At 46.5% G+C, this 27,832-nt stretch overlaps 1 protein-coding gene and 2 pseudogenes across 1 annotated transcript; 1 reads left to right on the forward strand and 2 right to left on the reverse strand.

Annotated features, from left to right (window-relative positions):
• Positions 1–5,558: 5,558 nt before the first annotated feature.
• LOC136458228 (transcription factor UPBEAT1-like) lies at positions 5,559–6,370 on the reverse strand. Its single transcript, XM_066458207.1, has one exon. It carries the CDS (start codon positions 6,175–6,177, stop codon positions 5,818–5,820), a length of 360 nt encoding a protein of 119 aa, XP_066314304.1. The 5' UTR covers positions 6,178–6,370; the 3' UTR covers positions 5,559–5,817.
• Positions 6,371–19,910: 13,540 nt separating this feature from the next.
• LOC136460575 (uncharacterized) lies at positions 19,911–20,789 on the reverse strand (annotated as a pseudogene).
• A 1,564-nt stretch (positions 20,790–22,353) lies between these two features.
• LOC136460577 (uncharacterized) lies at positions 22,354–27,458 on the forward strand (annotated as a pseudogene).
• The last annotated feature ends 374 nt before the right edge of the window (positions 27,459–27,832 follow it).

Genomic DNA, 27,832 nt, shown 5'->3' on the forward strand with positions numbered 1-27,832 from the left:
ACAGGCCATCGTCGTTCACAGCTTTTGCAGGCTGCTTCTGCTGTTTGTTTCAGAAGTGTTGCAGGCGTACAGTCACATGCATTCAAGTCGATCCCTGGCGTGCCGTGATGGATGACGTGGCACTGCCGCGTTAAGATTGGTGGCGCGGCAAACCCTGCCACGTCAGCGGTCAGGAATTTTGGTCGTCGCCATGTTAGCTCGCTGCCGCGCCACCATGCATGGCGCGGCATAGGCATTTGGCTGCGGCATAGGCATTTGGCTACGCCAGGGCAATAGGCGCGATCAAAAGTGTTAGTTTTAAAAAATAAAAACCGACAGTGTTAGATTTAGAATTAGTTTACAAAAAGTGTTAAAATTAAAAAAATATTCGAAAGGGATGGGGCTAATTAAAAAACCAAAGCTAGTGCTAATTTCTTCTCTTCATTCCCATAGTGCAGTCTCTCTTTCTTCCATTAAAAAACGAAGATAGCACCGGTGCAACTACATTCACCGCTCCCCTCTTTTCCCACACTGACATTGGTAGTTGCAGTGTGCTGAGTGGTGCTTCATCTTTCTCTTTCTATTTTAGGCACCACTCTGACATTGGTAGTTGCTGTGGAAGGCCTAAGTCCCTCCATATGACTGTTCGTAGGCTCGCAGCTTGAGCATTGTACGTGTGTGAATGGAAGCAGAATGAATGGACGGGAAGCTTCCTAAGACCGTTCCACAGTGCGGGAGTGAGGCCAGAAAATTTGTGGAGCCAGCTATAGCAAATTAAGCACCAGTCAAGTAAGCTGCAATAGGTAAGGTAGGTGGAACCGATGCTACGTATTTAAGTGGGACCCACAGCTTTAATCAAATATCATCGTCTTCCCCACCATCCGTTTCAGTTGTGCTTTAGAAAATTCCCCAGTCCTCCCGTTCCTCCTGAAGTGGATGAACTTCTACAGTCTATTTATAATTTTTAAGAAGTTGGAACCGGCGTAAGAACTTTCACCGCTCTCTCTTTTTCTGGCGTCGCTTAAAGTTGGCAGCACCTCTCACAGTGTTAAGAGCGGTGCTCTACTTTTCTCTATTCTTTCTAGGCAGCACTTAAGCAACACATTGTGGAGGGTCTGACGAGTCCTTCCACGTGGACAAGGTCTCGTGGCTTTTGTTTTTTTGAACTAGTTGATTTTTTATATCATTTATTTCATTGCTCCCAGGCTGGTAAACGGCTGGTACTCCTATATTGTGCACATTAAATCTCATGCCCCCTATACAAACAATTAGTTTAGTTTTTTTTAACTAGACCATTACAATTTTCGAAGTTTGGACATACGCCATTACAATTCACCTATTTCGAGAACTACCATTATAATTTCTTCTCTACCTCATCTGTGCCATTTTCTACGTCTCCTGCCTATGTGGGCCCATTGTCAGGTATGTACGTGTAAATGAAAGCGTATACACGTTATGTCGTAGCCTCTTCTCGTAGAGGTGCCCGTGCTCCTTCGTCGGTTCCGGCCCCTGTTGCAGCAGCGGCACCGAACTCCCAGGTCCCAGAGGAAGAAGATGGGGTCGCCGGTCTCGGGGAAGATAAGACCAGCGAGAGGGGGTCTCCTCGCCTGTGACGGGGCTCCACAGCAGCGTCGGGCTCGGCTCCGGCCGTGGCGCGGGCGAGGGGACGGGGACGCCGCCAGGCGAGCTTGGCTTCGTCCATGGCGCGGGCGAGCTTGGTCCCGAAGAGGGCGGCCACAGCCACAGCAAAGGTGGGCTCCAGCCATGGCGCGGCGAGGGGACGGGGGCGCCGCCGGGCGAGCTCGGTCCCGAAGAGGGCGGCCACGGCCATGGCAAGGGTGGGCTTCAGCCATGGCACGGGTGAGGGTACGGGGACGCCGCCGGGTGAGCTTGGCTCCGGCCATGGCGCGGGCGAGCTCTGTCCCTCCGTGGGCGAGCTTGGCCTCGGCGGCGGCTCGGGCGGCCCTGACGGCAGCGGAGGAATCCTCGCTCCATGGCGGCGGCTCTGGCATAGGAACGCTCGCCATGGTGGCCTTCGCGCGAGCCGCACCATCCAGGAAACGACAGGCGTTCTAGATGGTGGCTTTCTGGATGGTGGTGTTAACAGGGAACGTAGGAAGCGGTCGACGATGTGTGGACGAGCCGGGATGGGTTGGCTATGGCTGACGAGAGGCGCGCGACGCAGCGGACGAAGCTGCCATGGGCGAGCGTGGCCGCTCCGCCTCGTGCGTAGGCAGCTGCGCTGCGGGCGAGTGCTCTTCTCCGCGGGTATCATCTTCCCTGAGACTGGCAACCCCGTCTTCTTCCTCTAAGTCCAACGCCGCCGCTAGCCGGAGGAGACGGACGAGCGCGGGCACGTCTAATGGAGGAGCACAGTACTTAACGTCCATATGCTTTCCTGTACGCATACGTCCCTGACAAATGGGTCCATGTACACAAGAGGCATAGAAAATGGCATGGACGAGGGATAGATGAAATTATAATGGCAGCTCTCCAAATAGGCGAATTGTAATAGCGTATCTCCAAACTTGAAAAATTGTAATGGCCTGGTTCAAAAAACCCTTTAGTTTAGGACAACGAGCTTTTATTTCAAGACTACCAGCCTAGTGAAAAGACAGACAAATGTTGTGCGGTAGGATACAATTCCATATCTAAATGGACGTCACAAAAGCGAAGAAGAAGAAGAAGAGCCAAAAAAAACCGATGTCATAGTTTGTATACAAACCTGACGACTTGCTAACTTTTTAAGATAAAATTTACAGGAAAATCTGAAGCCTTGCTCATTTTTGCAAATAAAATTTACAGGCAAACAAAGCGAGAATTTCGAACCTCCAGGTGATTTTTGACAAAGAAAAATTGACAAAAAAACACATAAAATTTACAGGGAAACATAAAAACTACCAGGAACACCGGTGAACATAGATCTAGCAGAACAGAACGAGACTAGAATACTAACAGTAACTGAAGATGCATGCTAAAAGCGATAATTTGACGAGATTAAAGCCCTCTTTGGTTGGGCTTCCCAACCTGTTTTTGCTTTCTCAAAAAGCCGTCAGTGGAGGTGGGCAACTTCGAAAAATTACCTACTTGGTTATGCAGGATACCGACTCGTTTTTCTTCGTTCTTTTCTCCTTCGCGACACCAGAAACGCTGCATCACATGACTCTCTGCATCTGCGGCTAGGGTTTTCCCGACATACCGACACCCCGCTGGTCCTGACTTGCCGGTGTCACCTCGTGGCTACCTGCGGCCCCGCTGGCGCTGACCCGAGGACGGCCGCAACAGCAATCCCCAAGCCGGCCTCCCACTGGCAGCTCGCCTCCGAGGCCGGCTGCCCGTGGGATCCAGGCCAGTATATCATTGGGTGCGGCCGCTGTCGCCGCCGTGAGAGTCGCCCAGGGGGCTAAGAACAGGGGCAAGCTAATCGCCGTAAGCTTCCTCTACCTGCATCATCAAAAACCTATCTCTATCCTATCATCATGCGGATGTGTGGTGTGACGAAATGGTTGTCTCATTCACTTGTTCTTCGTCTGTGGCTTCCAGCTATCTTGGCAAGCTTCACCAAACAACACCTGCCATCGTTCATGTACGAGTCCCTCAAGAACGAGCTAAAAGCATGGCCTTCGAGCCTTGACCATGAGCACACAAGTCTGGGCTGTCCATGCACTCTCCTCTGCTTGTAGCATGTTCGAGAAGCCCAGCACTTGCTGTAGACATCGTGCTTTGCTTACCCATTGCCCTCCGGTATACAAGGCTGGGCATGGGCTCCCATAGAGAAGGGGTCGAACATCGAGCCTTTGATCGGATCCCTGTCCAAGTGATCAAACCGTAGACAGTAGTATAGCGCTTCCCCAATATCTCTCTCTGTTGTAAGAACTTGATTGAGCATTCCTAACACGAAAAACACCACTGCTAGACGTAGGGTTTAGACGACCAAACTAGGATAAACCCCTTATGTTTTGAGTGCTTAAGCCACAGGAGACTCACGCATAGACCCATGTCAAACAACAAGATTGTTGTCGCGGAATCGAACCCTCACTCAAAAAGAGTAGACGGGAGGTTAGAGACACCGAAGTGTTAGCGGGCGGCTATAGATGAGCACACCACTTACCGGCCGGAGAGATCGGCGACGCGTCCAGACAAGCTAGGTCTACGTTATAGAGACTAGTGGATTGGCAGTGCGTCATGATGGCAGAGTTGAAGCCTCCCTTACAAGTGACTCAACTGTGTAGATCTGGAATGAAATCACAGATGCGGCTCCCCTTACCACAGAGTTTGTGAGGTCTCTCCTTACAGCAGACATGTTTTAAAAAAGCGAGTATGAGAGTACTTTCAAGATATCAGAGACGCGGGGCATCGAGCACGTGTCTGTGATATCAATCACAAGTACGGCTGAGTCTTTACAATAGGTGTATATGATATTATAACTTTTCACAGATGCGCTTTCTCCAAACGCATCTCTGATAACTCAGCCTGTTATTGGAGACATAGGTTGTATAACACGCATCTGTGATATTATATCTAACTACAGATGTGAGACGCGGGGCATCGAGCACGTGTCTGTGATATCAATCACAAGTACGGCTGAGTCTTTACAATAGGTGTATATGATATTATAACTTTTCACAGATGCGCTTTCTCCAAACGCATCTCTGATAACTCAGCTTGTTATTGGAGACATAGGTTGTATAACACGCGTCTGTGATATTATATCTAACTACAGATGTGCTTTTCTCAAAACATGTCTGTGTACAAGAAATGAGACATCTTTTGACATTTGATATATGTCATAATACCTTAAAATGTCATATGTCTCCATTTTGACACCAAGTTGACGCAAAAATCAAATCTAATAACTCAACATGTTATCAGAGACATGTGCAGTAAATGCGTGTCTGTAGTAACGTGTCATCACAGACGTGTCTAGTTCCCTGCTGATCCTTTGGCTACGGTTGATAGAATACTCGAGACGTGTGGTAAATAGATGCGTCTGTGATTTGTTATTACATACGCGTTCCAATTTCGTGTCTGTGGTATGGGTGTCTTCTTTTTGCAGTTTTGACAAAGTGGTTTGTGTACTTATATTGAACCAATATCTATGTGTTGTGTGGTTGATGTATCAACCTACTGATGGATGTTTATGCACCGATAAGGGGCATTATATACCACTAAATATATATGGTTCCCACATGGATGATTTGCATTGTCCCTAATAGTACATATAGCCTCAAACCACTAGTTGGTAAAGTTTTTTTTTCTCAAATACATAACAGAACTGTGTATCATTATATTGCATTAAGAAGAAAAAAAGAGACTACAAAACACACACAAAAAACACCAACCACGCTGCCACTCAAAAAGAGTCAGCAATTTTTTTTTTCAAATTCAATCAGTCGTAGTCGGTATAAACTTATAGTGACAGTATACTTTCACCAATTTATAATTATGATCGGGAAAGATATATACTAACTGATGATTAGTCACTATAGTCTATAGTGGCTTTTACCGACGCCGTGGGGTTGTCGATTTTGGGCCGTGGTATAGTGATGACGATGAGTTCATAATTTGGCGTCGTTCGGTTAAAAAAAAGTGAACACTGCCCAATTCAATTTCAATCTTGACTCCATAGACAATTGCGTACATGCACACAACAAAGAATCCCCCTGTCACATACAGCTGATGGCAGTAGGTTCCCTAAAACTATGTATAGAATTATACTCTATCATCACATACAGTATGCACGCTTGAGTATGAATACATTTCTGATGCCAATCCCACACTCAACGAACCAATGATTTGCACCCAAAGATGGAATTCACATGATCTGGGGAACGAAGATTAATCCTCCGGCAGGTTATTTAATGCATGGACCATGACCTGCATCACTCTGAGCTGCATCTGGAGGCGCAGGATGTACCCGGCGGCGTGCAGGAGGAGCTCGTCCAGCCGGTCCCCACCAGACTCCCGGCCGTCGTCTCCGCACAGTGGCACGAGCCTCCTCAGCGCTTCCATCTTCCTCCTGATCGCCATCACGCGCTTCCTCGACGCTGCCGCCCTTGGGCGTTTGCCGCCGGCAGCCTTCTTTCTTATCTTTCTCGCCTTCATGAGCGACGCCAACGGCCTTGTCAATTTCAGGCGCCTTGTGGCCGCCGGTGCAGCAGTGCCGGCAACGGCATCGCAGCAACTCTGAGCAGCCATCTGGCCGGCGGCAACGAGGAAGCTAACTTCAGCTTTCCAGGTAGAGACGAGTATGTAGGAGGTAGCGCAGTGGACAATTAATGTCAGAAGAAGGTAACAGCGCGAGATTAAGGGAGCAAGGTCTGATGCTTATATAGATTAGATGCCATGTGCGTGCGTAGTTGGGGGGTACTGGCGGCACAGGTAATCTAAATAAAGCAGATCAAATAGGAAAACAAGTATTAGCATGCATACATATCTGTTTATTGTTAAGTCGTGTGGATATGGTGAACAGCTAGCAGCAGGGCGGAAACAGGGGAGCAGCACGCTGATGCGCGTACGTAAAGAGATCCAGGTCACGTTGGGTAGCATCCTGCGATATCTCAAGAGCACGAGAGGTGTTTGCTTGAGCGCCCAGGAAGCCGCAAGGTCCGGGCATATGCCGCATGTTCTCCTAACTCGAGGCCACATGTAGCCACATGCCCGCGCGCGCGCTGACGGCTCATTTCACGCAACATGCAGCGCGCAGCCTCCCGGCCAGCCGGCCCCGGCGACCACACGCCACTCGTCGGCCACTCGATCCGGCTGCCCGATCGAGCTGCCGAGCATATGCGTGCGCGCGTGCCCGCACCCTCTTTTCCTCGTCGAAACGCGCTGTCGGATTCGCGCCCCCGCGCATATGCAGAGTGCCAGTGCACTGCAGCCACCGCCCGGCCGGCACATGATCGGATCCACACCCACTGGCTAGCTAGCGAGGCATATGCGTTTGCTGACATGCATCCATGCCAATCGATCGCCGGCTTAATTGAGTGGTTGGGGAACAAGAGAAATGTAGCCGCCGTTTGCTTTAGCGAGCGTGGCCGGCTGGCCGCATGAGCTCTCGGCCCTTTCACTTTCTTCATGCGTTGTGCGTACACCGGTACACGTTATTTTCCGGCGGCCGGAGATCCACATGCCACATGCTCGCTGCCGACGCCCCTGCATGCCCCGGCGGTGCGGCGTGCCTGGCAATGACGATCGAGCTACCTCCCTGAAGGTTCATTCATCCGTTCGAGTTCGAGCCCACCGGTTTTATTTTTTAACAGTTATTATTTACCTAGCGGTATATGTATATCCATTAATTTGCTATGGTGAAACTCTAATTAGTTTTTTTAAATGTCATTCTCGGTTGCCTGCATAAGGCTCAAAGCATACTATAACACTCTAAAAATCATTTCCATAAATAGTAGTAAATAACTTTGCTTGTTTTATTTAATTTTCCATGATTAATTTAGGTCAAATAATGATTTTATGAATTTAAAATTAAATATAAGGACCACAAACATTTTTCGTTGTATTCATGCCGATGCATAATATTTTGTATGAGGGTAGGGGTAGTTTTTGTGTGGCTCTAAATTCAAACTAAATTTGAATTGGAGAAAAAATTAAATAAAAAACAAAGAAAGGAAAGGACCTTTTGTTCTCTCTCCGTCCTTTTGAGCCCAAACAGGTAAACCCGCCTAGCCTTCCCTGATCTCCTTCTCTTTTTCCCACTGCCGCTTCTTCGTTCTGTAAATGCCCAAGGCAGTGGACATCAAGAAAGCGCCACTACTCCAGCCGCTCCCCTTGGCTCGGTGGCCATAATAGAGATCACCATGCCCGTCTACTCATAATCAATCAGAATCGGTACATACTTGTTTATGTTTTGGAAAATGTTATAGTCAAGTGAAAGTCTATCTTATTATTTCGCTAAGAAACAAAAATAAAGCTGTGGCCAAAGGAAAGTGACTGCTGACAACACACGAAATGTTGGCGGAACCGTTCGTGGGAATCAATTTGTTGGGGTTTGTGTTGATGACGTTGAAAATACTGGCAATGGAAACAATTGAGATGAGTTGTTACCTGGACCATGCTTTGAAATTGAAACTGTGAAATATGCTATTGGCTTTGTTATTGTTTGGCCCCGTTCACATGTAAGTCTTCTCTTTTTTTAACCAAAGACTTTACAATTTTAAATTTCTTGAAATTATCTGTTTAACTAAACACACGACTTGTAGTAGGTTAAAAGAGCTAAGATTTTAACTCAAACCCACATGACCTTGGTATGGTTCAGCTTCAAATGTTAGATCTCATTGGTTAAAATTGTCCTATTTAATCTCCTCTTATTTTGTAGCGTGGTGTAACCATGTGACTTGATGTAGATGGAAATGCAAGCTACAAGTAAATGGAAGCATGTGACTTGATGTGGATGGAAAGGCAAGCTACAAGTTTGGTGTGAACAAGATAGATTTTAGGTGTTAGAGACAAATTTATATATATTTGTTTGATATCGTCACTTTTCCTATGCGTCTTGATGAACAGTGATTGTCTTGTAGAATGCAGTTTAATCTATTATTTAATCATTATCTTGGTTCGTAAAGATAGAATGGATTTTAGCAATGCAATTTATGATTTACTTTCTCATTATCAAATCACAGAAATTAGTATAAAAATCATTTGCATTCAGTAAAAAAATATATTTGTTTCTAATACTAAGAAGACGTTACTATAAAGTGTATCTATATTAACAGTTATGTTATATAGATGCATCTATGAAAGTGTACCTATTTTTGTTAAGACGTACTAAAATATTACAATACAACATATTTATATTATTAGACACAAATATGAAATTGTCTTTACATTTTCTTGACACGCAACATGGTGTACCTATGCAATGTATCAAAATCAGTACACACGCCATATAAACGCATCTATCAATACGTCGCTATACTTCTTGATATACAATAAGGCATCACTACATAGCGTGGCTAAGTCGGTGCACATGTAACACAAATGTATATATGAGAACGTCTCTTCATTTCTTAACATATAATAAAGTGTAGTGTCGGCCGCTCAATTTGAGAATCCTCGGTGCTTCCGTATTTGGGCCAAGATCACGCACAAATACGCACTAATCACAGGGATAGTATACAGATATATTATAAAAGGTTCAGAGCTTTATTAATATCTAAAATAAGGTCTACAACAGTGGCCCGAAGGGTATTGTCATAGACTACAGAGTTGGCGGAAAGCTATGGCCGGGAAACGGCATTATTGGTGGTCTCTAAAGCATGATTATTATACAGTGAAACGGTATCCTATTCCACACGCAACTAGAGCGCAGACGAAATCCTAGCCTCAATGTCACATTCCTATGATCGAATATCTTAACGGGAATCCTATTCCTCGCGCTTTATCTTCAAAGTCATAGTCCTTTTCTGTGCCGAGGTCTGTGAGTTGACAACAGATGAGTACATACGTACTCAGCAAGTCCCAACCATGGGTGGAAACAGAAGTGTAGTGGTGATTATAATTTAAGGGTGAGTCCTAGCGGAGTATTACCATTTCCACTAGTGCGCGGGTTAATCATCAATTAATTACCAGTTTCATTGCACATAAAAGTAAAGCTAATCATAGTATCTCATCCTAGCATTTGTCCATTCCAAGGACGTGGCTATTCGAATAGATTTAATAAAATTCTGCAGAGGTGTACAAATTTCCCCACACGATAGGTGCAACCTCATCCATGATCAGTGGACAAAATAGACCTAACGAGATCCCGTACCCGCTTGGAAAGCTAACCTAGATTTCTATATAATCTCTACCATGGTTTAACAGGGGCTGGAACACAAAACCGAAAAGGTACCGAATCCCCCCAAACATGATGATACCAAATCATCACAAAAGAAAAACATGGCTCGATCAGGACCAAGAAAACAGTGGCTCGAATGCGGCCTAAATACCTAACGCTTAACGTGGAAGATCACATAGCATCCACGCCAACCAGACACGGAAGAAAACCTGTCCCCCGTGACGGCTCCTGATCTTCCGTTGCCTACACCGGCCTCCTAGTAGAAACTATACTTCTATCTAATAGGGTGTGGGATCTAGCCTACTCATATAAACATGTGGTTGTACGAAAAGACTCACTAGGCGAGAGGGACTACGAACCGGTCCTTATGTGACCGAGGCGAGTATCTCCCATAGGAACCGTATCTAGGCATTCCTGCCATGATAAACTACCTCCATAGTTTACCACCACTCGCCCCATGTCGGGGTTTAGTTTAGGTTTAACAAATTTTAAGTTCAATTATTATCCTTAATTCTAATCGTGATGTGGAGCTCATAGAATAACAAGATAACCATTTATCTTAACTATATCGCATCAACCGAGCTCATTTTCTAGGGTGAGAGTCTCATAGCCAAGTTTTAGCATTTTAGGGGTTTTAAAGCAAGATGGTAGGGAGGGGAGCTAGGACTTGCCTTCGTTGTCGTCACCTTCCGGCACGTCTACGTAATTCAGGTCTTCGTCCTCCTAGCGATTATAGTCGTTTGTTGGACGTATCAGTCGCATAAAACTACCACTATCCACAAAAGAAAAAGGACCCAAGCAAACATAGAACTATATGGTGGCACTAAGTGCATATGATAGGGTTTGATTTTGGATGATTTTTAGAAGTGGTTTCATGCAAATCGGAGTTATGGTTTAAAAGTTATGAATTTTAGAAGTTTATCCTATAGCTAATTATTCTAGATGGAATTTTATATGTATTCTCTAGTGCATGAAAATAGGTGAAAACTACTTAATTAATTTCCATATTTCATCTAGTTTATTTACAAATTTTCTAGGATTTTTTCTAAGCTAGGAAAATGTATTTATAACACTCTGTGTACACTATCCGGGTCTACCCAGCGTTTTCTTAAGCGTACCCCACGCTGTGCGTGTGTGTGATAGGTGGGTCCCGTGCTGTCATCAGCAGTGATGGCGGCGGCGGTGTTAAGGTCATGGGCTCGTGTGTCAGTGAGAGAAGGAGGGAGAGAGAGAAGACAGATAGGGATGGAGGGAGACGGTGATGTCGTTCCCTTCCGGTCCCACCTGGCGGGGACAGAGAGGAGGGGGAGAGGGGGACGACGATGGTCGGCGGTGACCGTGCCGGCGACGAAACAGGGGAGGGGGAGTAGGGCTTGCTGGAGTGGCTTACGCCGGCGGCGTTGTCCCTCAGGAGAGGTGGTTGAGGGGTGGACGGGGTCCATTGGGGCAAGCCGCGGCCGGTGGCAGGGTCGCCGTCGGCATTGGGTGCCTGTGGCGGTGGTGGCGGCTCGCCGGGGTGGTTGCGGTGGCGCCGTGCTCTAAACTCGAGCCTAGTGGCCCTATCCTAACTATCTATCTATGTGTACATGAAAAGGGTCTAGAGGGGAGTGGAGTGGGGGTGACGGGGTGTTCCGTGGTGGCTTCACCGACGATGGCTGACGGCTATGGTGGCTCGATGGAGTAGGCTCACGCGGGTAGCGCTACACAGAGGCCTACACTACGTAATACCTACTGCAAAAGAAAAGGGAAGGGCACAGGGACTCATCAGTCACTCTAATCGGCCAGAGACGCAGCGGAGAGGAAGGAAGGAGCAGGTGACGCTAATGGCGCCGGTGAACTCCCAAAAAGGGAAAAATGAAAAAGGAGGGGAAGGAGGAGGGGAAAGGGGAAGAAGAGGGGGAGATGGGGTGTTCCCACCCGCGGGGGAGCTAAAGGTGGAGAGGGCGAGGTGAGAGTGTCACCGGCTGGGCCTATTTATAGGCTAGCTAGGCCGGTGTCTCGACGGTGAGATATTTCATGCGGTCGTCCTTATCCATCACGTGGCCACGCCGTTGACCTCATTTGGTCACATCACCATGGCTAGCGCTTGCCCGTGCGCACGTCGGAGTTGCCTTGGTGGCTACTTCGTTGGCTCTACACAGCGGCGACCATGGCGCTGTCGTTGACGCATTGATAGTGCGGGGGAAGAGGGAGGAGAGGAGAAGATAGGGGCGCCATGGGGTCCCGATGTCGCCGTGCCTCCACTGACCTTCATTGGCACTGGGGTGGCGCCGGCGAGCGTTGATGACGCGGCGGGGCCGCGTACGTCTTGTTGGCTCGGGGTGGACGACAAAGCTGATAGGCAAGCCTGGGGCATCGTTGGGAGAGAAGGGGAGAAGGGGAGAGTGGGCAAGGCTAGGCCGAGCTAGGCCGCTGCTTGTTGGGCCGGCTCACGCGCGGGGAGAGAGTTGGGGGAAGGGGAAGGGCTGGGCTGCGGCTTTGAGCCAAAAAGGAGGGAGGGGAGGAAATGAGCCCAAGTGGCTTTTCCTATTTTCTAATTCCCTTTTCTATTTCCTATATCTTATATGTATATGTTTGAATGATTTCAAATTCAAATTTGAATGCATGAGGGTGTAAATGGGTGCCACCATAAGTTCAACAAGCCAAACAAACATTCACAAACAAAGTTGCACACCTAAGGTTTTATGTTCCTATGTGGTTTTTTTGAAAAAATTATTTAGGTTGGTTATATATATCATTTCCTATGCAAATTTTAAAAAGTTCATTTTTTAGTGATTTTTAAAACTAGGCCAAACTTTAGGGTGTTACACGTAGTTGGACATCATAACTAAAAAATAGACGCTGTATATAAATGTATCTATAAAAGTGTATCAATATGTGTAGACATGCAAATAACGTCTCTCGAAAACATCCTTTCATCTCCTTGATACACTTTGAGAATTCATCTCTACATGTTGTGACACAGTCCATGCAAAGTCGCTTCTAACATGCTTTATGAAAACATCCCTTTATTCTTGTAGACACGAAATAAAGTGTCTAATGTATAAATAAAGCGCCACTAAAGGGGGATTTATACTAGTGAAAGATCTTTGTTATTCTATATGTAATTTTCTTTGAGGGATTATGTTATCGTGTATTTGAGCAATGTCATTTGTTTAGCGATGCCAAGAGAGTCGAATGACGCTTTTCTTTCCCAAGCCAAAACATCATGCCCACCCGAGTTAGTAATTGGTTAGGTTGAGTGGTGCCGAAATTTATTCGATGGTTGAGTGGCTACCAATTCCTGAATGGCACCTCTCTCCGAGTAGATCTCATCCAAGTTCCTTGTGGAGGAAACTTCGAGGAATCTGAGGTGGAACTCTACCGCATACTATAGGAATCCGAGTTCTCTGGCTAACTTAGTTAGGGGCCGGATAACAACATGTTAATGTGCATGATGGGGACGAGGGTTCTGATCTTCCGTCAGGTGGAGATAACTGTGGAGACTTGACAAACTGTCGAGGTCGTAGTTATTTCTCTTTTTTGGTTGTGTGTTATCCTCTTTATTGAGGTGTGAGTCTAAGTGCTCTTATATCCTTTTAGTTGTGTATATTCTTTGTGGATATAGAGGCTGGATTAATGAAAATTCATTATCTAAAAAAATACTCTTCTCTTGATTTGTTACTTTCAATAGTCAGTCTTCTCAATGGATCCGATAGAAAACAACTATGGTCATATCCCAATCGAAGACTTGAATGCAAACAATACAACACAGATAACAGTTGATACACACATTGACATAAATGCTTTGTGATGAACTGGGATTTGCATTAAGTATGTCTTCGTGAAGCAGGTTGTCAGAAACACAAGTTGATGAAGATAAACAAAGGCTGACCGGATCAGAGGTAACGAGTAATGACTCAAGAAGATCCAAACAAAAAAAAACCTAATTGTCCATGTTTCATTAACACTCATTTATACGAGTGATGATTGAGTACAGACAGCATGTTGTGAAGATTGTATTTTGTCATCATACAACATACGCAAACTTGGATTACTTTGATCTTTTTTCCTGTTACAATGCACAGACATTGACCTAGGGAAAACGAAGTAGTACAAGCACAGTGTTCTGTTAGTTGATCTCCACCAATAGACCCGTCCTTGGATCTGCACCCTGATCGGGGGCGCCCAATCCTAATATGGTTGGTGTGCCCCTGTCGCATAGCACTATAAAGAGAGGTGGGAGACAGGGCTCTAACTACGAGGTTGACCGGAGCCGTCGTGATCCACCAGCAGCTAAACCTAATCCGATCTAAAGTGAGTGCTACCAGCGACGGGAAGCCGCCACCAACCTCACCGTCGCCTCTGCATCGCCACTAGACCTCACCACCTCTACTCTGGACTCCACCGCGCCAAGCTCCTTCGACACCAACGTCCATGCGGCTGCGGCGCAACTACGCCAGGGCGAAGTAGAGGAACCCTAAGTAAGATGCTTACCCCGACCTACGGTTTAGAGGCACTGTTGTGTCTAACAATGGTACCAGAGCCAAGGTTGCCAGTGTGTAGATCTAGTATGGGGTAAAGCATTGAAAAGAAATCAAAGAAAGAACAAGGGTTCGATCCGTTTCGGATTGAAACCCTAACCCTAACCGGGTAAAAGAAAATTGAAAAGAGACCGAGGGGTGGTGGACGTCACTGAACTCCTGGTCACCACCACCACCGGGCGGGGAAAGGTGCCGCACCACCATCTTCACTGGCTCATGGCAAGAAAAGAACTGACCCAGTTCGGATCTGAGGAATGGAGTAATAAGAAGAAGGACTCGGCTTCAAGAAGAACCCGAATCCGAGCTCAAACCCACGAAGAACTCACTGGGAAAGAAGAATAGTGACTCCAGTGAGTCGAACCCTAACCCGTAGGGAAGAACGGTAATCCCTAACCCTAACCCTAACTGGGTGACGAGGAAGGGCCCTCGGCACGCGAGGCCGAACCCTAAAACCCGTAAAAACTCCACGGGGATGATACACAGTGAAACCCTAACCCAAGATTGTAACCCTAGAACGAATCCCCATCCCAATCGGACTCAACCAAGAAGAAGAACTAGATCCAAAGAAGAAAAGGAAGAAGAGGAAAGAGACCTACCTCGCCGTGCGTAGGGCTGACCCTTCGCCGACGCGGGAGAAGAAGGCCGAGCCGGGGGAGCTGTTTTGCCCGGGCTCGGCCAAGGGGGCGTCGTGGCCTAGCCGCTCGACGGCAGCGCGCTCACCCGCTGGGGAGCGCGCACGTCGGCGAGGGGGCCGACGACGGCACCATGGCTGCCCGCTCCACCGTTTCGCTAGCTCGGCTACGCTCTGTCGCTCGCAGGGCTGAGAAAGAGAAAGGAAGAGGAGGAAGGGGAGCCAGACTTGGTCCGGTGGCAGTCTTCCTCACCGGCGCCGACGGACACCGTGGCCGCCGCCGCTGTCGCTGCTCGGCAAGAGAGAGTGGAAGGGGAGCAAAGTGAAAGATACTAGGGTTTGGGGAGGCAGGCTAGCTGCGGGCGGGGTTTTGTTCTCCCTATCCACGTGCGCGACCATCTGATCAGAATGGACGAGCGACGATGACCGGGCTAGAATCAGCCCAGGCAGGCGAGGACTTTCCCGGCCCAGGACCAGGTTGCGGCCTGGGTGCGGGGGAGACGCCGCGAGCGGACACGCGCGCAAATTGGGCCTAGGCTGTGCTAGCGTGTTGCTGGGCCACGCACACTGTGGCTGTGCCGCTGGGCCGGGCACTGCGCTGGCTTGCTGGGCCGTTTTACTGCTGCAGCAGGCCGGGCCAGAAGAATAGCATGAAAAAATTTGAAGTTTATTTAATTTTTAGAAGCAGATTTCGATGAATTGTCTAGTTTAATATCTCTGTTAAAATTTGAACCAACGGGATAATTTTTTAGAGAATATTTAAGAAAAGTTTAATGCTTCTGAAACATAGATAATGATTTTTTCATGTTTTCACTGCTAAAGAAATTATTTATTCTCTAGTTATTTTGAACCAACGTGATATTTAATTGGAGAAAAAGAGACTTACATGATTATGATTTTGTTATTTTCTGACCAACGTTGTTAATAACAATATCGTAATTTTAATGATTTTATACTTTAATTCTATTTCTGCCCAACGGTGATGTAGAATTAGTGTATAAGAACAGTTGTATGTTTTAATTTTGACCAATGTTGGAATTAAGGCATGCAATTGTTGTTATTTTTTATGTTAGAAAAAGATTGACCTGACCTTCATCTTGGCTGAGGTGGACTAGGTAGTCACCTCACCGCATTCCACTGAGCCTGTGGCACCGGTGAGGGAGACAAATGAGGCTGATGCCGCTTGGGCAACTAAAGAGAAGGATTTTGAATCACAAAAGGTGTCCTATGACCTTGAGCATAGGAAGTGAGTCACTGCCAACAAGAAATGTTTGGCTGTGATAAAGAACACGATTAAGCCTGCCATTGTGGGCTCAATCCCAGAGTGTGACACGATCACCGAGTACCTCGATAGAATAAAGAGTCAGTTCACTGGCTCTTCAAAGACATATGCTACCCAGCTGATAAAGCAGCTGGTGACAGAGAGTTACTCTGGAAATAGTGGCATAAGAGAGCTCACGATACGTCATCGAAATTATGGCACTGTCGTTTAGGCCATATTTCGAGGGGGAGAATAGAAAGACTAGTTAAGAATAATATTCTTCTTCCATTAGAGCTCTCAGATATAGAATAATACAGAGAATGCATAAAAGGAAAGTATGTAAAGAAAATTAAGAAAGATGCCAAACGAAGTACATGAATTTTATAGATTATTCACATAGACATCTATGGTCAGTTTCCTATAAAGAGTGTGGATGGTTATGATTTGTTCATAACATTCACAGATGATTACTCCCATTATGGCTATATTTATCCAATCAAAGAAAGAACAGAAGCATTGGGTAAATTTAAGATATTTAAGGGAAAAGTTGAAAACCAACGCAATTTAAAGATTAAGATAGTCAGGTCTAACGGGGGGAGTACTACGATCGGCATACCCCATATGGCCAAGTTCCTAGACCTTTTGCAAGGTTCTTATAGGAGAATGGCATAGTAGCCCAGTATTCTATACCGGGCGAACCTCAGCAGAATGGAGTAGCTGAAAGACGCAATCGTACACTGATGGATATTGTGTGCAGTATGATAAGTTACCCCACCTTACTGTTGAGCCTGTGGATGGAAGCGTTAAAAACCTCCATTCATATTCTCAATAGAGTACTAAGTAAGTCGGTGCCCAAAACACCGTATGAGTTGTGGATAGGAAGAGTGACCTCACTAAACCACTTACGTGTGTAGGGGAGTCCTGCTGAGGCTAAAGTATTTAACCCAAACATTAGGAAACTAGATCCTAAAACAGTAAGTTGCCATTTTATTGGCTACCCAGAAAAGTCAAAAGGTTCTTATTTCTATTGTCTAGACAGACATACAAAGTTTGTGGAAACGAGACACGCTGTCTTCCTAGAGGATGAATTGATAAGGGGGAGCATGGTAGCTCAAGAAATTGACCTTGAAGAGAAGCGGGTGTATGCGCCCACTCTGATGATTCATGAGCTATTTTTCTCACTACCTGCTGTCGCTGCACCGATAGTGTAGGATACTATGGTGCCAGCACCTGTTGTTATTCCACCTATGGCAACAATGAATGATGATGAGGAACCTGTTCTTTAGGATCCTATAGAACCTATTGCCACACATGAGGGGGAGCAACAACAGCCTCAGATAGAAGATGTGCCAAATGTGGAGGCCCGTAGAAGGTCTTAAAAAGTTAGAAAATTAGCTATTTCTGCTGACTATGAAGTATACAACACTGAGGAATTTCAAATGGAGGATGATCCCACCTCATTTGAAGAAGCCATGAGAAGTGATTGTTCATCAAAGTGGCTTGAGGCCATGGAAGATGAAATGAAATCTATGAATGCCAATAAAGTTTGGGACTTGGAAATAATTCCTAAAGGAGCCAAAATAGTAGGCTATAAATGGGTCTATAAAACAAAACTTGACTCTCAAGGGAATATAGAGAGATATAAAGCTCGACTTGTGATAAAAGGCTTTACGCAAAGAGAAGGGATTGATTACAATGAGACCTTTTCTACAATGTCATGTAAGGATTCCTTCAGAATCATAATGGCATTAGTGGCACATCACGATTTAGAATTACATGACATTTCTCGATGGGGACTTGGAGGAAAATGTTTACATAGCACAATCGAAAGGTTTTGTCATGGAAGGAAAAGAACGAATGGGATGCCGCCTAAAGAAATCCATTTATGGATTAAAACAAGCTTTAAGACAGTGGTACTTGAAGTTTGATCAGACAATAAGGAATTTTGGGTTTAAAGAGAATGTAGAGGACAATTGTGTCCATGCAAAGTTTAAAAATGGGAAGTTTATCTTCCTTGTCCTGTATGTGGATGATATCTTACTTGCTAGTAGTGATGCTAGTCTACTACTAGAGACAAAGAAGTTTTTGTCCTTAAAATTTAATATGAAAGATCTTGGTGAAGCTTCGTTCGTTCTAGGGATCGAGATTCACCGAGATAGAAGTAAAGGGGTATTAGGACTGTCACAAAAGGCATACATAGAAAAGATCTTAAAGAAATTCAGTATGCACAAATGTAGTCAAGCACCTGCTCCTATAGTCAAGGGTGACAGATATGGGGATTTTCAATGCCCCAGGAACCAGTATGAGATAGATCAAATTGAAAATGGTTCCATATGCTTCAGTTGTCGGAAGCTTGCAATATGCTCAAGTATGTACGCGCCCTGACTTGGCATTTGTTACCGGGTTGCTTGGCAGATTCCAGAGCAATGTTGGAATAGAACACTAGAAATTAGTAAAGAAAGTCTTGCGTTATTTGCAAGGAATGAAAAGCCTCATGATGACGTATAGAATATCTGATTCACTCCATATAGTGGGATATTCAGATTCTGATTATGCGGGAGATGATAGAAAATCCATGTCTGGATATGTATTCACTCTCGTAGGGGAGCTATTTCATGAAAAAGCTCAAAGCAAACCGTCACTACATCGTCCACAATGTATGCCGTGTTTGTAGCGTGTTATGAAGCAACGGGGCAGGTAAACTGGTTAAAGAAGTTCATACCCGGTTTAAAGGTGGTTGACGACATCTATAGACCACTTAAGTTATACTGCGATAATAATCCGGCAGTACAGTATACTCACAACAATAAGTCAAGTGGTGCTGCCAAACACATTGACATAAAGTATTATGTTGTGAAAGATAAAGTCCAGGATCATATCATAAGTCTTGAGCATATAAGTACTAAAAAGATGCTCAAGGATCCGCTTACAAAAGGCTTACCACCCAACGTGTTCAGAGAACATGTAGCTAGCATAGGTTTAAGGAAAAGCCTATAATTTCTGGACAAAAGAAGGCCCAAAGTTAAGTATCTATTTCAGAATAGAGTGGTGTGTTGTAGCTATTAAATCTATCAGCAATTGACCATGACGATGAAACATGATCTATACGCTAATCTGTAATGGAATGAACAAAAGTAAATGATATGAAATTGAAAGACGGTAGTGAGATCAAGGGGGAGAATGTTAGTTGATCTCCACCAATAGGCCCAATGGCCTATTGGTCCCTTGGATCTATGCCCTAATTGGGGGCACCTAGCCCTAATATGGTTGGTGGGCCCCTATCACACAACACTATAAAGAGAGGTGGGAGACAGGGCTCTAACTACGAGGTTGATCGGAGCCGTCGTGATCCACCAACTGCTAAACCTAATCCGATCTAAAGTAAGTGCTGCCAGCGACGGGAAGCCACCACCAACCTCACCGTCGCCTCTGCATCACCACTGGACCTCGCCACCTCTACTCTGGACTGCACCATGCCAAGCTCCCTCGACACCGGCGTCCATGCAGCTACGGCGCAACTACGCCAGGGCGAAGTAGAGGAACCCTAAGTAAGATGCTTACCCCGATCTATGGTTTAGAGGCCCTGTTGTGTCTAACATGTTCTGCTAGTGCTAAATGATCTACTATGAGCTAATGTGAGCTACATGCTCTAGAGCAAGCCTGAATGCATCGCCTTAAAATTGTAGAAAATTAAAGCAGAGGTGCATGGATGGAATAGCAGCAACATCAAAGATTACCACCTCCACAGACCATAATATGAGATAAGAGGTTTAGGGGATAGCTGATAGCATCGGCTGGTGTACTACCAGGTCTCGTAGTAACTCCGGCATGAAGGAGGAACCCCCAAACGAGAGTGATGAACTCGCCACCACGCGCCATGGCCTCGACGTGGCCCTTAACCTTCTTCGATGGTGCAAGGTAGAGCAACATGTTAGACCAGAAGTCCAATAGAATCTGCCATGCCGATGCTTCATCCCGGGTGTACTCGTTCACCAGGTGGTGACCGAGCTCTGTGCCCCGCCGCAACACCCTGTCTTGCAACTCCACACTCAGAGCCACCACCAGCCACTCGTACCTAGTCGCTGGGGATTCCCTGCTGCCACTGGTGACAAGCGCCGCGCGCACATCATCCAACACATCCTTGTACCATTTGATGGTCCAGGCATCGGTGTCCGGGAGCAGCTCTGGTGCCGCTGCCACCAGGTAGGCGTAGTAGCAGGAGAGGTGCCTGGGGGCTTCCATTTCAGGAGCCAATGTCGATGTTGTCGAATTCATCATCTCAAAGAGTGCAGTGCCGATGTGCCATGTGAGGATCATTTTAGCGTCGCTGCTCCGCCTTCGTCCTCATTTCCCCACGCCTAGCTTCTCTATGTACCATGCACTACCCAATTGATCATGCCGCCTACACGACGCACCGTCGCACCACCTTTGCTCATCCTCCCATAGCTGCTCACAGTGACCTAAACACGGCATCCTTCACTTTGGGCGTGACCTCCATGGGCCTCATGAGCCCCGCGCCATCGTACAAGTGTAGCTTCTCTGGGAGGAGCCCGCCAGTGATCCGCCGAGGAACTGGTGAGGTTCTAGCACTGAATTCTGGCCCATCTGGTGACGCCGCCTGTGAACACAAGGTTAATACATGTCCTTGTAGTTCGTTTTGTGATGAGTGATTATCAACATGATCCACAACCTAGGTTGAGTTTGTGAGCTAACCATGATGTGAATTGGATTGTGCAATGTGCAGGTGTGGAGCTCTGAGGTGGTGGTCGACGGTGAGGTGAAGGTCAAGTAGAGACGTGCAATGCCGACGGACCGGGAGCGGTGAAGGATGGACGTGAGGCTTGGACTGAGGGACCTAGAGGCCGGGTAACCAACCGTGGTGGCTGACATCTAGGACATCGACAATCGCAAATGTACATGGGAGTGACCATGTTGACCGAGTCAAGACGGTGGACATGCGAATCCAGCGGGGCTCAGGAGGACTTGGCGGTCGGCCGATCGAGGATGGCGGTGACACATGTTGAGTGGTGGGGGACGCATATGGAGTATGCTACTCGTGGGTGGTTTGGTGGTTTGGGTATCAAAACCATCAGTGGTCGGTTTCATGGGTTTGGGCCTCAAAATCTGGGCGGACGTTCCGAGGAGGAACGAACTGCATGTGGTGGCATCGAGGAGTTCACGTCGAGGTGAAGCTATCTCATGAAGGGCGCGGTGGTTGTCGGATGAAGATTACCTTGGGTTGGACCATAACGCCCTCGGGTTAAGTGGTTCGACTCAAAATATCTAGGGGCAAAACTGGGATTGTGTAATAGCCCTGTTAAATAGGATGAGGGGGCCCCCATCTCCCTCACCTCTTTCATTTTGCTTCTTCCTTTCCAAGGTTTCCCCCTCCCCTTAGGTTTTCTTGTGAGAGAGGTCCATAAATTAGAGAATTTGTGTAAGAACCAAAGATTGCAGTGGGAATGGAGGCCCTAACCTCCTCGTGTCCTCCGGGATTCGATTTGTGAGATGTTCTTGTGAATCTCGTTTATGTTCTTCGCGTTCTTATTTTTCCCCCTTTCTTTCTTGGCTTGATTCGTCACTTTGAGAGCATTTTGACTCATTCTTTTTGATCTGTGATGGACAAGGATGTGAGTTAATCCCTTCCACCGAAGGATTTTATCTAAATCCTCACGAGTTCATAGATCGGGGCAAAGCTAGTTCTAGGGTGAAAAATTAGGTTTCAAGTCAATTTTTTTATTTCCCATTGATTGACTTTGTTTTGGGTGATGATCTTCTAGGAGTAGCCTATCAACTCTATGATGATCCTGTCTGCAAAGTTACAAGTCATTTTGAGTTGATTTGATCGAGTTTTGGGTGTTGAATCTATTTTTCTCGAGAACTGCTCGAAAATACCAGACGCGTCCGGTATGGATGTCGGACGTGTATGGTAGGATAACCTTTTGAGTTTGGAGCTGAACTTTGGTGGAGATATAGTTCAATGTGTCTAGAGGTTGTGGTTAAAATTTCATAATTTTTGGACACCATTTGCTAGGGTTTTCAAATTTTCTCCCAAAGTCGCTCTGTACTGTTCAGCATACCATACATGTACGGTATTCATACCGGACGTGTCCAATATTTGCTGACTGTGCTTAGTTCTGTGGGTTTTCTGAGGTCGTGCTTACCATACATGTCTGGTGCAGTTCCCGAACAGGTCCAGTGTGAGTTGCTAGCATGTTGTTTCTTCCGCGGTTTGTTCGTTTGAGCTCTGATTCGTTTAGCGTCTGTTGCGTAGGCTTTGTGGTGTCTCGCTGTGTTCCTAGGGAGCATCCACCCTATCATTTGGGTCATGGACATCAAGGTGTTTGGGTTGCGCGTTTGGTGGTGATTTTGGGACAGCAGTCGAAAGTTTCGAAAGAAATTTGCGGCTCACATTTACCCCCCTTTGGTCGCTGTTTCCATTCCTTCAATTGGTATTAGAGCCGGTTAAGGATCATTCCACCTTAATCGGACCGTGATCCACGAAGGCGACATGGAGCGTGGTTCCGGCAAACCACCTTTCTTTGATGGAACAAACTACCCCTATTGGAAGATTCGCATGTCTGCGCACCTTCACGGGATTGATTGGAGAGTTTGGGAGATTTGTGAGAATGCTAATTATGTTGTTCTTGAAGCTCGCATTACTCAAGATCAAATTGATCAGCATAACGCAAATAGCAAGGCTCGCAATGTTCTTTTCTTGAGTCTTTCACTTTCTGAGTTAGAGAGAGTCTCCGATTGTACGACTGCTTGAGAGATCTGGGTGAGGCTTCAAAGCTATCACAAGGGAACCGCATAGATTAAAACCAGACTCTTTGAGATGTATAAGCGAGAGTATGAGAACTTCTCTTAGTTGGATGGAGAGTCTATGGATGCCATGTTCTCTTGTTTTCAAACGATTGTGAACAAGATGTGGGCAAATAAGCCACAGCTACCTTATGAGGATCATGAGACGGCACTCAAGTTACTATATGCCCTAGATCAGAAGGTTTGGGATGTGAAGGTGTCCGCTATCATTGAGTCCGTGAACTATGACACTCTCACGGTGGATGAGCTTTTCAGCAAGCTCAAGTCCACCGAGATCGATTACTAGACCCAGGCTAAGATCAAGAACCCCTCTACACCGACTATGGCTTTGGTCTCAGGTAACGGCTCAAGTTCTTCAGCTAACCCTTCATAGATCTCGTTTGCCTTGTCTTCTTTGGTGTCTATCAAAGAGGAGCAGTTGGAGGCACTTGGGGGCGATGAGCTGGCACTGGTCATTAGCCTGTTCTCGCGGTTTCACAACAACTGCTTGAATCGTCGGCGCGGTGGGGGTCCAAAGGAAGGATGCTACGGCTGTGGAGACCCTGACCACTTCGTCGCCCACTACCCCAAGAAGTACAAGAACTTCTCTAGCAAGCATGACTCCAGCAAGTGCAAGGACAAGCGCGAGTACACCTCCAGCAAGCACAAGTCAAAGGGAGGTTTCGACAAGGAGACGCTCAAGAAGGTGTACCTCAATAAGGCCAAGGCCCTGGAGCGCGCCTTCCTTGCCTCCCTCAGCGACCTCGACAATGACACTGACAACGGCTGTTCCTCTTCCTCCTCGAGCGACGATGAGTCCGAGAGGAAGCATAGGAACAAGCTGACCGAGCTCTGCTTCGTCTCCAGTTCCACCCACGGAGGCTTCTGCACCATGGTGGTGGATGATGAGGTGAAGGCTAACAAGGACATGGTTCCTGTCGATGACGACACTACTAAGGTAACCCCTTCCATTGATGCTCTTGTTGTTGAGCTTGAAACCATGAATGACACCTTGTTTAGCCAAGATAAGCTGCTGAAGCATGCTGCCCGTGAGAGGAAAGAGTTTAAGGACAAGCTAGAAATCACACTGAAGGAGCTTGAGGAAGCTAAGAAGCTCATTGTAGTAGTGTCAGATGAGGTTTAGTGCGATGAGTGTGCTGTTCACATGACCAACCTTACTGACTTGCAATCCAAGTATGTTGCTTTGCTTGATGAGAATGATGAGTTGAAGCTAGGTCTGGCTTGTTGGGTGCATGCAAGTCCTGCTCGGGCTTGCAATCTGAGTTGGCAGAGAACGTTGCTAGGATCTCTTTACTTGAGAAGGCTAGTTTAGATAGCACTGCTACTAAGTGTGCACGTTGTGAGAGCTTGGTGCTGGAGCTTGAGTCCTGCAAGCACGACAAGATGAAAACCAAGGAGGACAACACATACCTTCGGTCCATCTTGAGCTGGGTGTCTTGTAGTGAGTCATAGTTGGTCATGATGATGAGCCAGTTCAGGTGGGGAACTGGTGCATCGGGTGTAGGCTTTGCTCTAGGTGGGAAGGGTGAACATATCTATGGCAAGGTTGGTGAGTGTAGTTGTTTAAACCCAAGTGAGAAACCTTTCACTACTCCCAAGTTGATCAAAATCACTCCACCTAAGCCATTGAGCCCATTGTCAAAGATGGGGTGTTTGAAAAACCTCCAAAAGCTCCACCCTAGAAACAAGTTTGGGTTCCAAAACCTAACCGTCTCAAGAATCCACTTGATACTCTACCAAACATCTCTGAGGATCCCCTTCCTAAAGCCAAAAAGCCACCAAGAGTGAACCATACCCACACAGAGAAAGAGAGGAGGAAGTCCACTTCGGACACATCTGGTATTTTTGAGCAGAGCCAACAACTACCCAAGAGAGAGGTGAGGTATCACTATGACTACTACCATAGGGATGGTCACCTTGCTAAGTTTTGCTTTAGGAGGAAGAGAGATGAGCGGCGAGAGTACGAGTTGAACAACCAGAACATGTACCGCTCGCCCCATGGCGTACATGTGCCACTAGTTCAGAGGCGTAGTGCTAGGCCTAGAAGTGCAATGCCTCAAGGTGCTAGGCCTCAGGTTGTGAGACCACGTGGTGGTCATGCCTGGCATGGTTCAGGTCATGATCAATATGACTTTGGACCTCATGGCAGTGGATTTCAGTCCTACAGCTCTAGTGGACTACATTTTCCCCCACGTGGTGACTGCTTTCCTCAAATGGGACATGGTATGTTTGGTGTTTTTCCTAACACTTTTTAGGGCAAATGAGCCAACACTGGTATTCTCCATAGTTTACTAACCCTAGTGTTGTGCCATTTGCTCACCCCATGTCCTTCTATTGATGCAGGTTGGAGGCCTGGAGAACACATGGCTCATTGATTCCGGCTGTTCACGCCATATGACCAGAAGTTCAAAATGGTTCTCCAGCCTCGACCCCATGCAATGTAAGGAGTACATCACATTCGGGGACAATATCAAAGGTAAGGTGCTTTCTCGTGGGATCATTCGGGTCAACGAGAGTTTTGTTCTGAAGCATGTTGCTTTGGTTTCGAATTTGCATTTGCATTTGCTCTCTATTTTGCAATTCCTTTAGGATGGCCTTGAAGTGCGCTTTAAGACTGGATTGTCTCGAGTTCTTGATTCTCAGGGAAATCTTGTTTGTTAGATTGTCTCTTTTGGCCATGTCTTTTGAGCTAATTTTTCACACTCCTTTGGCTCTTCTCGATGTTTGGTGGCTGGATCCTCCTCTGAGCTTTGGAAGTGGCATAGGAGACTAGGTCACTTAAGCTTTGACTTACTGGCTAGGTTGAGCTCACTTGACTTAATCCGAGGATTGCCCAAGTTGAAATTTGAGAAGGACTTGGTTTGCCACCCTTGTTATCATGGGAAGATGGTTGTCGCTTCGCACCCACCTATGAACCAAGTCATGACCAAGGAACCCGGCGAGCTACTTCACATGGACACAGTTTGTCCAGCTCAGGTTCGGTCTGATGGTGGGAAGTGGTACATTTTAGTGAATGTGGATGACTTTTCTCGCTACTCTTGGGTGTTTTTCATGGAGAGTAAGGATGAGGCTTTTTCACATGCTCAGGATTTGATTCTTTGGTTGCAAAATGAGTTTCCTAAGAATGCTATGAGAGCGATTCACAGTGACAATGGCACAGAATTCAAGAATACTCATTTTGAAACCTTTTGTGCTTCTTTGGGCCTCGAGCATCAATTTTCCTCTCCTTATGTCCCTCAGCAAAATGGTGTTGTTGAGCGCAAGAATTGGACCCTTGTTGAGATGGCTAGGATGATGCTTAATGAGCATAGGACACCTAGGAGGTATTGGGCCAAAGCAATCAACACCGCGTGCCATGTTTCCAATCGCATTTTCCTTCGAGCTTTCATGAAGAAGACTTCTTATGAGTTGCGATTCGGACGACTACCCCAACTATTGTTGAGGGGGAGGCACTTTTCAATGGGGGCACCTTGCCACATTCAGCGCCGCCACCCACCTCAAACCATGATTGGCGACATCGACTAGTGACTCATGCGGTCCAGGTCATATCACATCTCACACTTTGCACACTCTGCTTTCGTTGCTTCTTTTGAGCCTCGAGATGTTGGACACGCACTATCTAATTCCGATTGGCTCAATGCCATGCACGAGGAGTTAGAGAACTTTGAGCGAAATCAAGTGTGGTTTTAGTTCCACCTCCACTAGATTGCCACCCCATAGGTACAAAGTGGGTTTTTCAAGAACAAACAGAGTGAGGATGGGGTGGTAGTGAGGAACAAGGCTAGATTGGTAGCTCAAGGTTTCTGCCAAAAGGAGGGTATAGACTATGAGGAAACTTTCGCTCCAATTGCTCGCCTAGAAGCAATTAGGATCCTTTTAGCATTTGCAGCTTCGAAAGGGTTCAAGCTGTATTAGATGGATGTGAAGAGTGGCTTCTTGAACGGGTACATAGAGGAAGAGGTTTATGTGAGGCAACGCCTAGGCTTTGAAAATCCTAAGTTTCCTAACCATGTTTTTAAACTCCATAAAGCCTTGTATGGTCTGAAGCAGGCCCCGAGAGCCTGGTATGAGCGTTTGAAAGCTTTGTTGCTTGACAAAGGGTTTAAAATGGGTTGTATTGATAAAACTTTGTTTCTCCTCAAGCAAGGCATTGACACCCTTTTGGTTTAGATATACGTGGATGATATAATCTTCGGTGGCTCTTCTCGTGCTCTTGTTACCAAGTTTTTAGATACGATGAGTAGGGAATTTGAGATGAGCATGACGGGACAATTGACTTTCTTCCTCGGGCTGCAAATCAAGCAAACCCGAGAAGGGACGTTCATGCACCAAGGGAAGTACACCAAGGATCTCCTGAATAAGTTCAATATGGGTGAGGCCAAGCCTCTTTCGACGCCCATGTCGACCACGATGGCCCTGGACGCAGATGAGAAAGGAGTTGTGGACTAGAAGGAGTATCGAAGCATGATCGGGTCCTTGTTGTACCTGACAGCGATGAGACCGGACATTTAGTTCGTGGTCTGTTTGTGCGCACACTTTCAGTCTTCTCCATGCACGTCTCATTGTCAAGTGGATCCTCAGGTACCTTTGTTTCACACCTGAGTTCAGTCTTTGGTTTTTAGCCTCCTCCTCTCTTTCTCTGTGTGGGTATTCCGATGCGGATTATGCTAGGTGTCGTGTTGAGAGGAAGTCCACTTCGGGGACTTGTTAGTTTCTTGGATCTTCTCTTGTGTCTTGGTCCTCTCGCAAGCAGTCTAGCGTTGCCCAATCCACCACAAAAGCTGAGTATGTTGCTACTGCTGCTTGTTGTTCCCAGCTGCTTT

Source organism: Miscanthus floridulus, chromosome 6 (genome assembly GCF_019320115.1).
Source record: "Miscanthus floridulus cultivar M001 chromosome 6, ASM1932011v1, whole genome shotgun sequence".
In the NCBI taxonomy this organism is placed as follows: Eukaryota; Viridiplantae; Streptophyta; class Magnoliopsida; order Poales; family Poaceae; genus Miscanthus; species Miscanthus floridulus.